This window comes from Poeciliopsis prolifica, unplaced genomic scaffold (assembly GCF_027474105.1).
Source record: "Poeciliopsis prolifica strain line A6 unplaced genomic scaffold, Auburn_PproV2 SCAFFOLD050, whole genome shotgun sequence".
Classification (NCBI taxonomy): domain Eukaryota; kingdom Metazoa; phylum Chordata; class Actinopteri; order Cyprinodontiformes; family Poeciliidae; genus Poeciliopsis; species Poeciliopsis prolifica.
This window is the reverse complement of record NW_026562425.1, coordinates 2,219,850-2,234,202: the sequence shown is the minus strand read 5'-3', so window position 1 is coordinate 2,234,202 and position 14,353 is coordinate 2,219,850. Positions and strand designations below refer to the sequence as shown.

The 14,353-nt window shown below is 38.1% G+C and overlaps 1 protein-coding gene across 2 annotated transcripts in view; it reads right to left on the bottom strand.

The window, feature by feature from the left end:
• Positions 1 to 14,353, bottom strand: part of abca4b (ATP-binding cassette, sub-family A (ABC1), member 4b) — a 42,260-nt gene that overhangs the window by 25,324 nt on the left and 2,583 nt on the right. For both annotated transcript variants that reach the window (XM_055058304.1, XM_055058305.1), the window contains exons 2-12: positions 14,101 to 14,213; positions 13,876 to 13,969; positions 13,569 to 13,710; positions 13,348 to 13,487; positions 13,038 to 13,165; positions 12,113 to 12,310; positions 7,372 to 7,455; positions 2,868 to 3,105; positions 1,747 to 1,886; positions 583 to 699; positions 177 to 374 (exon numbers count right to left, since the gene is read on the bottom strand). In XM_055058304.1, the coding sequence (XP_054914279.1) occupies positions 177 to 374; positions 583 to 699; positions 1,747 to 1,886; positions 2,868 to 3,105; positions 7,372 to 7,455; positions 12,113 to 12,310; positions 13,038 to 13,165; positions 13,348 to 13,487; positions 13,569 to 13,710; positions 13,876 to 13,969; positions 14,101 to 14,166 (1,545 nt within the window). In that variant the 5' untranslated portion in view covers positions 14,167 to 14,213. The remainder of the gene's footprint in view (positions 1 to 176; positions 375 to 582; positions 700 to 1,746; positions 1,887 to 2,867; positions 3,106 to 7,371; positions 7,456 to 12,112; positions 12,311 to 13,037; positions 13,166 to 13,347; positions 13,488 to 13,568; positions 13,711 to 13,875; positions 13,970 to 14,100; positions 14,214 to 14,353) is intronic.

Genomic DNA, 14,353 nt, shown 5'->3' with positions numbered 1-14,353 from the left:
TCTCTCCACCTTTCAGGCTGATGGACAGGAGAGAACCTACAGAGCTGTGACGAGTGGCTCTATCTGTCTGAAAAGGCCTTCCTGCAACCTGAAGGAGCAGCCCTGACTGACTTCTACTTGTACAGGCAAATGGAAGCTATTTACACAAATCACAGCTACAGCAACAGGCTCCTTACCTCTCCATATTGGTTGAACATGCGTATGATTTGGTCAGCAAAGTCAAAAATATTACGCCAGTCCAAGTTTGGCATTCCCTCCTCCCTGTCTGCCTCTGGTCCATTGTGCAGAAAGTTAAGAATATCTTTAGATGAAAATGTGGTTTCCACCAGACTGTTGTCCACAAAGTGCATCACTGTTGGGTTCCTCAGGGTATCCTGAGAATAATAGAGCTTCATTAATTAGGTCTAAAACATATGGTTTATGTAGCACCAGGTTGAAGAAACTTTTAAGGGATTTTTTCAGAGAAAACAAAATTAAGATCAAAAATGTTCACACCAAATTGCCTCTACTGCTACTTTACCTTTCAGCACTCTTGTTTGACATGTGTAGCGAAAATTGTGATCAGAACAAATATGTCCGTACCCTGATCATGTTCATCTGGACACTGTTGTTGAAGAAAGCCCAAAGCTGAGGTCCAACCTCCTCCCAGGCCTTGGCCATGTTCTGGAGTCTCTCCAGCTCCTCAAATGTTGTATTAGCCTGGTTCCAAAAAGAAACAAAATGTCAACAAGTTCATGGAGTATAATTCTTTGGTGAGGCACTGTAGTTGCAGTAAAACCACACAATTTGACTGACATAAACAGGTTTTGCTGTTGGTACCTCAGGATGTCAGGCAAGGTCATGCTGTCTGGTTCAAGCTTTACAAGTTGTTGTTACATCACGGAAATTTAAATAAAGCACCGCAGTCGAATATATTTGTAAAAGATAATAATAACATGAGATATGCTGGTTTAAAAAACTCAATCTGGTAGCCAGAGAAGCATATTAACACTGACTTTTATAAAACTTTGTGAATCCAAGAAGTGTTTTCTAGCTCAGGATCACAGAACTGTTGTGCTAATATGTAAGTAAGAAAACTTTATCACATTTCTTTATTTAGCACATTTGAACACATAGAGATTGCAAAGTGTGTCACAACTGTAATTAAAACAGGAAAAAATAACACAAATTGTGCATGATCTTCACTGACGATAAATTTATAGTAATTTAGAAGCTGTAGAAACAATCAAACCAAGGTAAACTACAGCCTTTATTTGATATAAATTTTAATTTATTTATAATCCTGGTCTTGACAAACTGCAGAGCCCTAATCCACAAAATTTGTGCTACTACAGCTCTTTATTTGTGTGGATAACATCATGGGTTACCGTTAAAACCTAGAAAGGATCTAAAAAAAATAACCAGTTTCAATTTGCACAACATGGCTGGTGAACTAAACAAGAAAGACAAACTAAATTCCTGTAACAGTTGCTTGAAATTGATGTGTTCTGTGCAAAAAGCAATGGCAGACACAGATCTATTTACCTGCTCCACCCACACATTGAGTTTATTAATTTGATTTTCCTCTTCCCCTTCCTGCCCCTGAAGGCCTTCCACACCTATCCTTTACATTCAGAATCAGGTCAATTTGAGTTGGGGGTTGAGTGAGGCATTAAGAGTGTTGTAGAAAAAAATAAAAAAGGAGAGAAAGGGTGTGTAGAGGAAATAAAAGAGGTGAAGGGTCAGGCTGAAGGTGGGCTCTCTTACGCTCTTTAATATCTGTCGGACGGCCGGGGAGTCGGGCGTGTACAGGATCTTTCCCATCAGCAGGGGCTTGACTGAATTCCACACAATCTTTGTGACGGGGTTGGACTCCAGGGTCTGCATCAGGGAATTACAAAACGGAGCTGTGGGCAGAGAAAAAGCCAAGATGCTCAGAGAAGAAGAAGGAATGTTGGGGAAAGAATGACTTCTTCCAAAAAGAAAATTACTAATATAATACAGTCGGTTAAAGTGTGGAAAAAGGATTATTGACACTTCTACTGCAACCCTGAACCCTGAAGGAGACACAAAATAATTATTTTCACTTGCTTTTTTGCCTTTTGTCAGCTTAAAAGTACAAACTTCAATGTTCTTAATTAGAGGCTAAAAAATAGTTTGTGCCTGTATTCAGCTTGTCTGAACCACCTTTGACCTTTTGTGATTTGCTAAATGTCTCTTCCAGCTACATAGGCTTCAATTTTTCCTCATATGTTCTGTACGCATTTCAGAAACCAAGTAGTCCTCTCCAATCACGTATTTTGTGTATGTCTGTTCGTCTGTGACAAGAAGTTCCAATGAACGCAGTGATATTTGTGGCTTTTCAATGAGAGCTTTTCATTATATTATAAATGTAAGAAAGTGAGAAGGTTCAGGTTGATTAAGAGGTGGACAAACTTATGCATTTCTTTGTGACAGGAGCTTAGAAGCAGCCTTTTCTTGTCATGCATGACCTTTAAAAACACAAAAGCCAAAGAGGAAAAGAAACCCAGGTAATAAATGAAGCAATGTGTGCTTTTTCCAAGAATGCTCTTTCAGTTTAATCTTCAAGTTTTGATAGGCAAGAATTAAACTGGGAGCTTATAGCCCTATAAAAATGTGCAAGTGCATTTCTCTAAAAGAGACTTGCAGTAATAAAATGCCTTAAAATATCCCCTGAATTCCCCTTGAAATTGAACCACTCAGTTTCCTCTAATTGAATTTGAGAAAATAGTAGCATTTTATATGGAAGAAAAAGCACAGAAAAGTTTCCTGAAAACTGATCTTTTCACACAGTAATATAATAGATGTGATCCGTCTGTTGATAAAAGGACTTTAATTAAAAAGTTGTTCATGTCTTATATACTTACTGGTGGCGTCATCGTAGACATAGTTGTGATTTTTGCTGCCATTCACCCCCAGGAACACCTTGTAGTTGTTGTCTTCATACCAGTTGAAGGACAGAACCCTGGAGCCCCCGCCCTCCGGGTATCCGCAAAACAGGCTGGACACCCCGGACATCAGCTGGGTGAAGGAGGAGGGACCCCCAGCTTGGAACAGAGAGGAGACCACCCTGAGGAGCTCCTGAGAGCTGTCTCGTTTCAGCAGCTGTGGAAGATGCAAAAAAGGACAAGTTACCTTCATGTGTATGCTCTGTTATTTACTGCATGGTTAGAAAAAGCATCTAAATCTAAGTAAAGGTAATACAGTAACTCTTAAGCTGTATTTATATAAGTACATACAGCACCTATTGCCATCCATGGTAAAATTGATTCTTCTTTTATTGCAGGACCATAATGTTCCTCAGACTTATGAATTAATCTGAGTTTTTACTAAACTTGAACTTGTAATCAAAGACTTTCTGTTTCAATGGCTATAAATATGGCATAACACAAACACATATTTTTCTCAGTCATTTAGAACAATAAGAAAGACCACACTTCAGTGCTCTGAGGAGCAACGGATTTGATGGGCCATTCCTCAAGCAGCAGCGTTACCTGGACAGAGAAAATCTACATTTTTGCTTACTAACCTAAAATCATTAAACAGCTATCAGGAATGTTTTACAAATAGGATATTTCTAGGTTAAATTATGAAATCTTTCTCACTAAAAATGCTATTTTCTCTAAGTGGTCAAAATTGTATTGATCAGGATGCTTTAAAGATAATTGATATTCTCTGTAATGTAATTTATTTTGATTATCTTAAGAGCTGCCTGCACCTTTTGCTGTCCTCCTGCTGTAAAATGGCTTACATAAAGCACATGTAATTGCTACAGATGTAGAAAGTCCACTCACATTTAAGCAGTGCAGCAAATGTCATAACATCTCTGTTTGTATGCTCCAAACTTATGATCCTACTGACTAACAGACAACATCACATATAAAAAAACATTTATTTTATCAAGGTGAATTTTTTCAATCACTGAGTTTATGTTTTCAAATAAAAAAAATTTTTCTGGCATGAAAAGACACATTTCATTTAAAATTCTTCTGAGGAGAAAATCGTCTAAAATAAACAACGTAAGGTCACCTGAGCTCACCTGACCTTGAAGACATTTACTCTTCTCACCAGTGCTGGCATGTCACAGTAAATATCCTCCATCCTACATTGCCTTCAACAGGATAAATACATGTTTTTCAGTCCTTGGGAAACTAAACAATTATTCCTGAGGTGTCTGACCTTTAACGGGCAATTACATTCATGGTAGGGATATTTACATTGCTCATATTCATTCATGCCCTGTGAGCTTCATTACATAAACGATCACATGAAAACAATAGTTTGAAAGATAAGCAAACATGCTGCTCAGACGCCTCTCCTCACATGATGAGGATAGCCACGGTGGCGGGTGAAATATCCTCCTATTGACAAGACAAAAATAACTTCATGCAAGTACAATCTTTTCCCCAATGTGCATCGTTTCCTCCCTGAAGAATTATGAGCTACAAGATAGAACGTTTTCCCTCCAGACATTATGTTGCTGTTGGAAACTTCCCCTTTAAACAATCTCATGCAAAAACAAATATTCAGAGAGGTACACTTCTTCTGAGGATAATTACAATTAGCACAAATTGTACTGAAGTGATTTATTGCTATTTCCCATGCAGCATCCTCAAAGCTACACCTTGTGAAAGTGCACGCATGCAAACACACACATGATCTGACACACCCCTGATTTTGGCATCGCTAAATCCCTCTTCCTTCATTTTTCAAATTTATTATTTCTCACACATACGCTGAGCTGAAAACACACACAGGTAATGGGGTAATGAGAATAACTGGCTCGCCCTTCCGTCACTGTGGTGACACAAAAGGTCCCACCTACAGGATGTGTCACCTCGAAGGAATGTCCCTTTCCCCCCTCTCTTTCTTCTCTCTACATGCAAATCCCACCAGCCTCTTTCTTTCTGTCATCTCTTGCCGAAGTGTTTCTGGGATGTACTCCCTCCTGGGACAAAGAGAGAACGTGACGGAGCACACATCTCATCCCAGGTGTTTTAGAGGTTATGTTTTTTTTTTTTTTTGAGTTTTCAAAAACATTTAGAAGCTTTTACTGCTGTTTACTGCCAATCTTAAATTGGCAATAAACAGTAGAATGAAACAGAGAAAACAGAGTTGTTTTGCATCTCTCTCCCATATTTGTTTTTCAGAAAATCAGTGAGAAAATAGTAAATTCCGGTCAATCAAACATCCTATTAGTTGTTTGAGGTACTCCTACATTCCCTACAAGATAATGTTAGTTCCAATTGATAAAAAAAAAATTACTTTGTCACAATGTTGCCTATTTTAATTAGGCAATACTGGCATATTGAAAAACAAATTACATGTCTATCAACAGGTAAATTATTGTGAGACTTTTTGAGTGGTCGTGGAGTATGTTACCTTTTCCATTTATATTTTGCTTTCATGTGAAACTGAGAGAAAGTTTCAGTGTTCAATAAATTATCATTACTTTAATCATTATTAGTTTAAAATAATCAAGTTGTCAGTTACACTTTCAGTTTCAAGCATTTGGTATGCCGATGTGAGTGACTCTATCACCACAGACAGCATGGACAGAGGGGGATATCAAGCAATATTATTATTGGGCCATTGTAAGAATGCTATTTTTTTATGTCAGAATTGTTTATATTATTCTTAATCTTGTTTATATATATATATATATATATATATATATATATATATATATATATATAATATATATATATATATATATATATATATATATATTTATTTATTTATCACTTTTTGATCTTTTGTGTGAACTTAAATACCTTGATGCTGATATTACACCTGAATTTCCCCATTTTTAGACAATAAAAACTATTTCTACCCTGTTATATTACGGCAATACTTAAGTTGTTGTTACCTTTTTATAAGGCTAGCATGTATGGTATACATGATATGTGATAGCTCCAACAAAATATAAAACTATGCCAATTTTGAGTGATATACTGTCAGAACATTATAGTTGCTTCTTTTATTTGAATTAAATATACTGTACACACAGCACATTTAGAGTAACCTCCAAAAATGCCTGTGGGGCATCCTGGATGCGATTAGTAAGCATAATATTTACACAATGCATTAGTTTATTCAAAGTTTAACATGGCAATGACTTTCAGTCATTTTCATAAGGTATTACAACCAGTTTTAGGCAAATACCTCATCCTTAAGAACTTGGATCAGTATTGTTGAAAAAATGTGGACTGGGTCATCTCTTGTTATAAAGCTTGACTAATGTTAGGAAGGTTTTGCAATGCAAAAACTTTCATTCAACTGGAATTAGTCATTTTTATCGTTAGCTTACTATTCTCTCCCGGGAATACTTTAGTGTTACGTGAACATGTGATGTCACTCTTGCTTTTATAAAAAAGAAGCTTAACAGCCAAAAAATGGGGATGAGTAACTGTGTTGAATTTGCAAACAGTTGTGTCTGCGAAGGCTCCTGAGGCCAATTTATTTCCATGAAATTGAATGAAAGTATTTGAGTGTGCATGCCAAGGAGAAAATTAAGACAGAAGGAGTGTGGGATGCATGGCAACTTTTCAGCTCTGTTGTATATGCAATGATTTTATATACTACGGTTCCTGTTCGATGTGCTAAGTCTATTTAGCCAACAGAGGCATTAATCTTGTATTATTAATGAACTCTTAATAGTTTAATTTAAACAATCCTTTTCCAAGTTTGGAATGATCTTATGAAAAACCCTCTTCAGTTAATTTTAAGACAAGATTGATTTAATTTATTATGGCTTTAATGTAAATTACACAAGGCCAAAGTTAAATATTCAGGCTCAAATATATACATGCTCTCACTAATATTTGGTTAAATACCCCAAAGTAAACTTCATCTTGACTAAATGCTTTCTTTAGCAATCTACAAGATTCTGGCAATGATCTGGTACATATTAAAAGATGCATCAGTTGCTCTTATTTTACATTAATTTTTAGAAGGGTCATTATGTTATATTTCCTAGAAACCACAATTTCTTTGTAAGATATGATTGTCTTATTTTCCTGGCTCATTTTCAATTTTCCTTGGGTGGAGAGATTATCAGTGCACATCTGTTACTGCATGTGAAAAACACATGCATATAGTGTGCATGCATTCACAAGACTTTAGGTAGCCCACTGCTTCCCATGACTTTACACACTACTAAGATAGATTGGTCACCTGCACATGTAACCCCCAGCATTATAAAAACCATCCCTCAGGCCCCTCTAGAACAACTTCTTAAACACAGAGAAGCGGAAAAGGCGAGTTTCCTGCAGAACTAAAAATACTGGTGCCTCTGAACCCTACATGACTCGTGAGAAGAAGAGGACAAGAAGATGGGAGCGCAGAAGCAGAAACACTTAGAGTACTTACAACTTGGATCTTCTCTGATGCTCCCCTGAGAACCAGACCCCAGTAATGTAGATCAATCCCCTGGCTGTCCAGAACCTGAGGCATCTATGAAAATAAAGATTCATTAGGGAGGGAAAATGCCTGCAGAATGGGAATAAAAATAAAGTTAAAATTAGAGATGTCAACACAAATGTCCTTTTGTTCTTCTTTGTCAAAACAATATGCATCATGGATTTGGTTTAGACAGAAGAATACAGTTTATTAACTACCTTTAAATGCTGGAAACTACTAAGAAGTGTTTTTATTTCAAGGAAGGAAACGTTTTTTGCAAGCTTTCCTTGCACATTTACAGGAATCACAAGTAGCAGCCTACTGGAACAAAGGCTAATCAACCTAACAAATTCATCCCAATGCACTGTTTATCTACTAAACAAAGGATTTGAGCTATTTTTTAGCCAATCTTAAAATTGAGATCAATCATTTGATATGAAATCAAAGCAGCTCTACTCTCTACAAAACGCCCTCAGAGGATTTGTGTTTATGGGAAAGCATTGGCAGAAGGTGTTAGAAATTGCCTGGTCAGGGCTAACTGCTGAGGGTATAAGGAAACCCTGTGTGCCAAGGCAAACACATACATGTGATATCCTTCCTCCTGCATTCCTTGTGCCTGCATTTCAATGAACGAAGGAAGGAGTGAGGCAGTGTGGCAAGGGCTGGGGAGAGAAAAAGCAAAGGGAATAGGAAGGGAGGAGTAGATAGGCCGATGGAGAAGGGAGTCAGGAGCGTAACGATGGTGGAAAAGATAAGCCAGAGGTCATTACAGTAAAAGTAAAAGGGTGTGATTTAAATATTTGCATTTCAAATAAATATAATGGAGGAAGTGTTACACCCTTGAGCAAAGTTACGTTTTAGACATTTCAAGCGCAACAACAATTAATGACATATGTGTTAGATGTGCTTTAACTGTGTGCTCTGAAGGTGTCTGGGTCATAAAAGAGCAAAATTGAACCTTCTGGGTTATATGCAGAAAACTTGCAGTATTACCAGAAACTTCATCCACACAGAAAAACGTGGTAGCAGAATCGTACTGCAAGAATATTTCACTTCAAGAGTGTTAAAAGTCCACTCCTATGCCAAAATCTCTTTTTGGCATATAGAGAAGAAAGTAAGAGAACAGATGAGTGTGTGACACACTGCCTCTGGGGAAGAGAATGAGTCATGATAGGTTAATTAATGAGTTGCTAATCAAGCTGTACTTGTTTTCCCTTCCTATGAAGAATAACCACTCTAGTGTTCAGCTGCTTCTTCCATGCTGTTGCTCTCTCAGCTTGGTGGGACCAGACAGGAGTTTGTCACCAGCAAAACAGGCCAATACTGACACCTGCCAAAGTTCTTTCTACTAGAATTAAAAGATTTCTGTTCTGGATGAGAAGGTAACAGCAGGGAGAAAAGCCAATTGAAACTAAATACAGTGCTATTCTATAAGAAGGTTCCCAAAAAAATGCAACAGAGATAGAGGTTCCCCATCCAGCATGTCATTCCCACTAACTACACAACAAACATATGACCAGAGCTACAATGTAACTGGTGAGCAAAGCTTTTACATGTCAAAAACATCAGGACTTAAATCCAGTCATAATCTGCAGCAAGAAAATGTATACTCATACATACTTGCAATCCCATGTGACTGAACCTGTGCTTTTTAAAAAAGTGTTTAAGGGGATGTTCAATTCTAATAGAGCACAGACAGCTCTAATAGACTTTACATTGTGCACAACACTTTTTGATGGCGCATCACACAAATGGCCATTCAAAAAGCATGGAAGTTAGAGGCTGTAATTTGCTGTAATTCTACAGGGTTAAAGGGTTCTCAATCAGTTCATCCAGCCCAACATGTCTCAACAGTACAAAAGAAAAAAAATATCTCATTATAAGTGTAAACTGCTTTACAACTTAGTTTCTCTTGGATTGTTTCCAAATAAAGCCTAGTTTCACAGTAGCACAAGTCTGAAGGAATACATATTGATTAATATCTGAAGTCAAAAGAGAACCAGCACTGTTGCGTGAAACGCACAGTCCCAGCAGTGAAGCACAGAGGTAGGAGTCTGATAATGGGAAGCTGCTTCAGTAAACAGGGAAAAGGGACATTTCCAGAAGAGGGAATAATTAATACTTGTTGAAATAAATGCTGACTGACAGGTTTAGTCTTTGTCTGAAGCCGACAGGAAGAAGAGGAACATAACAATCTGAAGTACACTGCCAACATTACCGTTGGATTTCTAAAGAAGAAAAAAGTGCAACCTGAAAATCAGCCAAGTGTCACTCATCTTGAATCAGATACAGTTCCTTTATGTATTTTTACATTTTTTTCCAGAGATCAATCAACACTTCTCATAGAAGCAGCTATAAATCAAGTATACAGCAAGAGGAAATATTTTCAGACATGTGCAACACTTTTTACTTCCGAGTTTGGCTGTTGCTGGAATTATTTGCAAAAATATTCTAGATGGTTTTACACTACAGTGACTGCAGTTAGATAACAAGAATTAAACTAGTCTAAAGAGAAAAGCATTCATCTATAAATAGTTTCCAAAACCTGTACAGCCATTCCAAAGTCTAACTACATAACCCAGTTAGATATTAATAGGTTCAGTAAAAACAATTAAAATGTTTTTGCAATTGCAACTGAAAAGTGTACAGGATTGAGGTAAGTGAAGGCAAACAAACTTTGGCTTGTTTGGGGGTTTTTTCCATTAGATTTTCTATAAACCTTAAAGCAAACTGTCCTGTGAGCTTGAATGAACTAGTTAGGCGACACGTGTTGGTGGAGTACCAGATGCAGCATGCTTTCTTATGGAATGGCCAACAGGTTGTATGCTAAGCCCATTAGCAAAACAGGCCAATGCGGATAATGCCATATGAATTCCCTGAGCCAGTCAGATGACTCACCCAGCCTGAACCTGAATACCTGTATATACAAATAACCACAGGGTGTCATCATGATAAAAAAATAAACAGTTCAGTCAGTTTTGTAGTTTGTAGCTTGATTTTGCATTATCTTTTCATTTACAAGTTTCCTCAAAATATCAGAAATACATTTGTTTTCTTTGATTATGTGCACTTGATGAAATCAAATAAAACAACATAAATTGTTCAATTTACAGGAAACTATTAATCCAGGGGCAGATCGAACAACGGTGGCTGGATCAGTTTCACATTCATGAAACATGACAGCAAACCTCAACAAGGAAACCTCAGACATGGTTTCATTTGCAGGAAGATATGCTATGTTGTGGGCAAACCAGCACTGATTCAATTACAAGCACAATTACTTCTGACAGCATTGGGAAACTAGTTGGTAATATAACATATTTTTTTCAGCTCCTATTAAAAACTCTGGTAAGATAGTTTTAATATGTCTTGTACATTATCACACATTGTTACGCTACAACCACAAAAATCACTTTAGCTCTGTCAGATTGGATTGAGAGTTTCTTTAAGCACCATATTTCAAGTCTGAACATAGATTCTCAATTGAACTGTGTTCTGGTCTTTGATTGGACCATTCTCAGGTGAAACTCCTTCCTATTTTCAGCCAGTAGCAGTTTCTCTGACTCTGCTGCAGTAAAGCATCCCCACAAAAGCTCATCTATTGCTACACATGTTGGCCAAAAAGTTCAATATTGATGAAATGCAACCAACGGATGTTCCATTAAATATTTGCTGTGAGACAAAGAGCAAAAAGGCCTTGGTCAGACAACAGTTGTCATCTGATGACCAGTCCTTCCACCTGACCTCTGGTTCTCTGTAGCTTCAGCAGTTGCTATGGACCTTTTCGGTCATTTCTAATCTGTTCAGTTTTGTTGGATGATTGATAAAACAGTCCCCATTATACCACTGTTACAGAGAATTAACATTGGCTTGAGACTGCTTTAAATTTCTGTGCCTTGGTCTCCATGAAGCTGTTTCTTTACAAATGTCCCTCAAGTTTATATGTATAGTACATTTTCAGCAAAAAGGTAGTTCAAAGTGCTTTACATCAAAAATCCTTAAAGAAACTTATAAAGACTGAAATTGAATTATTCAGGGGTGTACTCTTCTAATTAGGTGACTCCTGAGGGAAATTGGTTGGAATGGATTTTATCAATGGTATCAAAACAACCACAAATCATATTTGCTTTTATTTCACAATTATGGGCACTTTGAGATTTCACATGAAATTAATTCATTTAGGTTTATGGTTGTAAGCAGAGAAAATGTGAGAATATTTAAAGGTGTGTTTTTCTGCAAACTAGGTGCCGTAACACACAAACTGCACTCACCAAACGCCAATCTCAATGCTTGTTCTTGCAAAAACATGCATTCCCTTTTCAAAAAACTCCAAAATGAAAGGGCCTCACACCATTGCAAAGAATGCGTAGCCTTAAGTTTGAGTGGGAAGATAAATGATGGCAGCGTGTGGAACCACAATTACACCTGCTGCCATGAGATTGCTCTCCTCCAGATGCTGAAACTGTGAAATGCCTTTTAAAGTTTCTCCTAAATTGCCATTCAGATGAATCATAAAGGTAACAGCAAAGGAAGGCATTCATAAAAAAAATAATTTGAAAACCTTTTTTTTTTTTTTTTGCCAGTCTGCATGAAAATAAACCAAAAGGGAGACTTCATGCTGTCTACATACGTTACAGCAGGAACAATGCCAGGGGCTTTAATAGGAGGAACTGTTTTGTTGAGAAATTTCACTTTTAAGTAAACCACCAACCAGTCTGAAGATCTTGAAGAAGTCCAGATTTGCATAAAGGATGTCTTCAATTCTCTGCAGCCTTTGCTGGCTGAGGGCACACATGGCATTGCGCACCCCATGGAGCCCCATTCGACTGGGGAAGATGATGAAGTGCTCCAGCAAGGCTTGGCTGCATGCTATGTCTTTCAACTGTAGGTCTGGGATACCAAAAGCAAACTGGGAAACACAAAAAGAAAGGAAAAACTTGCTTAGAATGTGTGCATTTGAAAGAAAACACAACATTTTTAGCGTTTCATGAAACAAACTTGTTCCAAAAGAAAGAAAGGCCCATCATAAAGCTAGTATTTCACCCAAGCCTAATGCTTCTTTTATCTCTTTGGCCTAAGATTAGCCGAGTGCCAGTGGACAAGGTTTGGCCTCCAGATGATTGAAGCTAAACTCTCATAACTTAAAAAGTTTAACTGACCTTCCAGGTCACAGCTCCTTCTCTGTCCCAAGAGAGGATTTATATTGGTCTTATATTCACAAGTAGTGGTTGGATGTAGCCATCACTCCAAGATTTGGGGATTGTCTACTCAAATGCAGGAAATGTTCCAGTCTATCGTGGTGAAGAAGAAGTTGAACTACATCTTGGTTTACTGGGCTGTCTAGGTTGCTTTTTTCTATCTTTTTAATCAAGAAAGTCGATTAAAAACCAGTTCTCAATTGCAAAAACAGTCTGGTTCAGAGGTGGCACATGCTGGGAGTTTCACACTACCTGAAGGTAGACGCAGAAATAACCCAAGGGAATATATAGTCCTTCTATTATGATAAAATCTTAGGTTCCTCCAGAATGAGCTGCAGATTCTAACTGGGGAGGTTTCCTATCTGGACCTTGTACCCCCTGCCAATCAAATATCAAGTTTAGCTGTAGAATATCCTGACTCAGAGGTTAAAGCTTTACCTGTTCCAGACGTAGCTGGGCATTGACGAGTTGGTAAACAATAGATTCAGAGAGGCCTGCGTCTCTTAACAGGAAAGCTGTAAGGACCTCGTCGTCCTTCAGAATGTCATCAATCTTCAGCCCACGGCCTAAAAGGAAAACCATTAACATTGACAGTGAAAGATCAGACACACGTAGAACAATATTGGCCAGAGCAACACTGGAGAAGGAAATGATTCACAGGAAAACGTTAGGCTTGGTTATAAACAATCATTTTCAGGAGAGCATTGGCTATTCTACTGACTGAAGCATTCCTTCTTTTTCTGTTTACCTGCAACGGCGGACGGATTGTTGCGCAACGTGTCCATAAAGTTTGAGAAGGACGCCATCTCACGCCAAAGTCTACCATACTGCCGGACCTCTGTCTCGTTGAGCAGAATCTCCTGGATGTCAACGTAGAATCGTGCCAGTCTAAAGTTTGTTGAAAATAACAAAACAGCTTTAAATAAATACTTGCTCACAGTGAATTTAAAAGTGCCGTTTTGACCTTACATGGAGTTGTTATAGTTGGAAACGATGCCCGGTGACTCTCCCTGTGTTGGATATCTGAAGCAGGGATTATTAGCGTTGCAAAAGATACCCTGAATCCAGGGGAGAATCCCTGCCGATGGCAAGGCCTTGTTGGGGAAGTGACCTAAAGAAATAGTCATTCAGAGGGAATGTCAAAGCTCAGGATGTGATTATTAAAGACTCTCCAAATGGAATGCCCTATGTTATTCTTTCCATGTAAAGAACTGCAGCAGATATCAAAATGTTTTCATAAGATGAGGATGAGTTAGCAGTGCAAGTTCCTTCTCACATTCATGCTGCTGGTAGAGAGGATTGGCCTTCCTCAGCCACACCAGACCAATGAATAACAAGACGGGCCAGGAGATCTCCACCAGGAAACGGATCTAAAGAGAAACAGCCCATTACTGGGAAGCACAACATAAAGCATAATCCTGAAAGCTTAAAAGATGCTGTATCATGAAAAAATTGTTTGGGCTGTTTCAAAACCCATGTACAAGTCAGGGAAGGTTTATACCTTCTGCCTTTTGCGAAGAGTCCAGTTCTTCCACAGTAACAGGCGGATTTGTGAGCCTGTCTTCATCGCTCTGCAGCTCAACCCCTGGACGGGGTCATCAGACTGTGAAGAATCTACAGAGACAAAACTTTAGTGGTGAGTGGAGCAGTTCACCACTTAGACAGCAGAGCAACTATCGGTAAGAAAAGGTCAGTGTAGCACTGAAATGATTACTCCATGACATGACGCATGGGATTAGCGAGGGATTATTTAC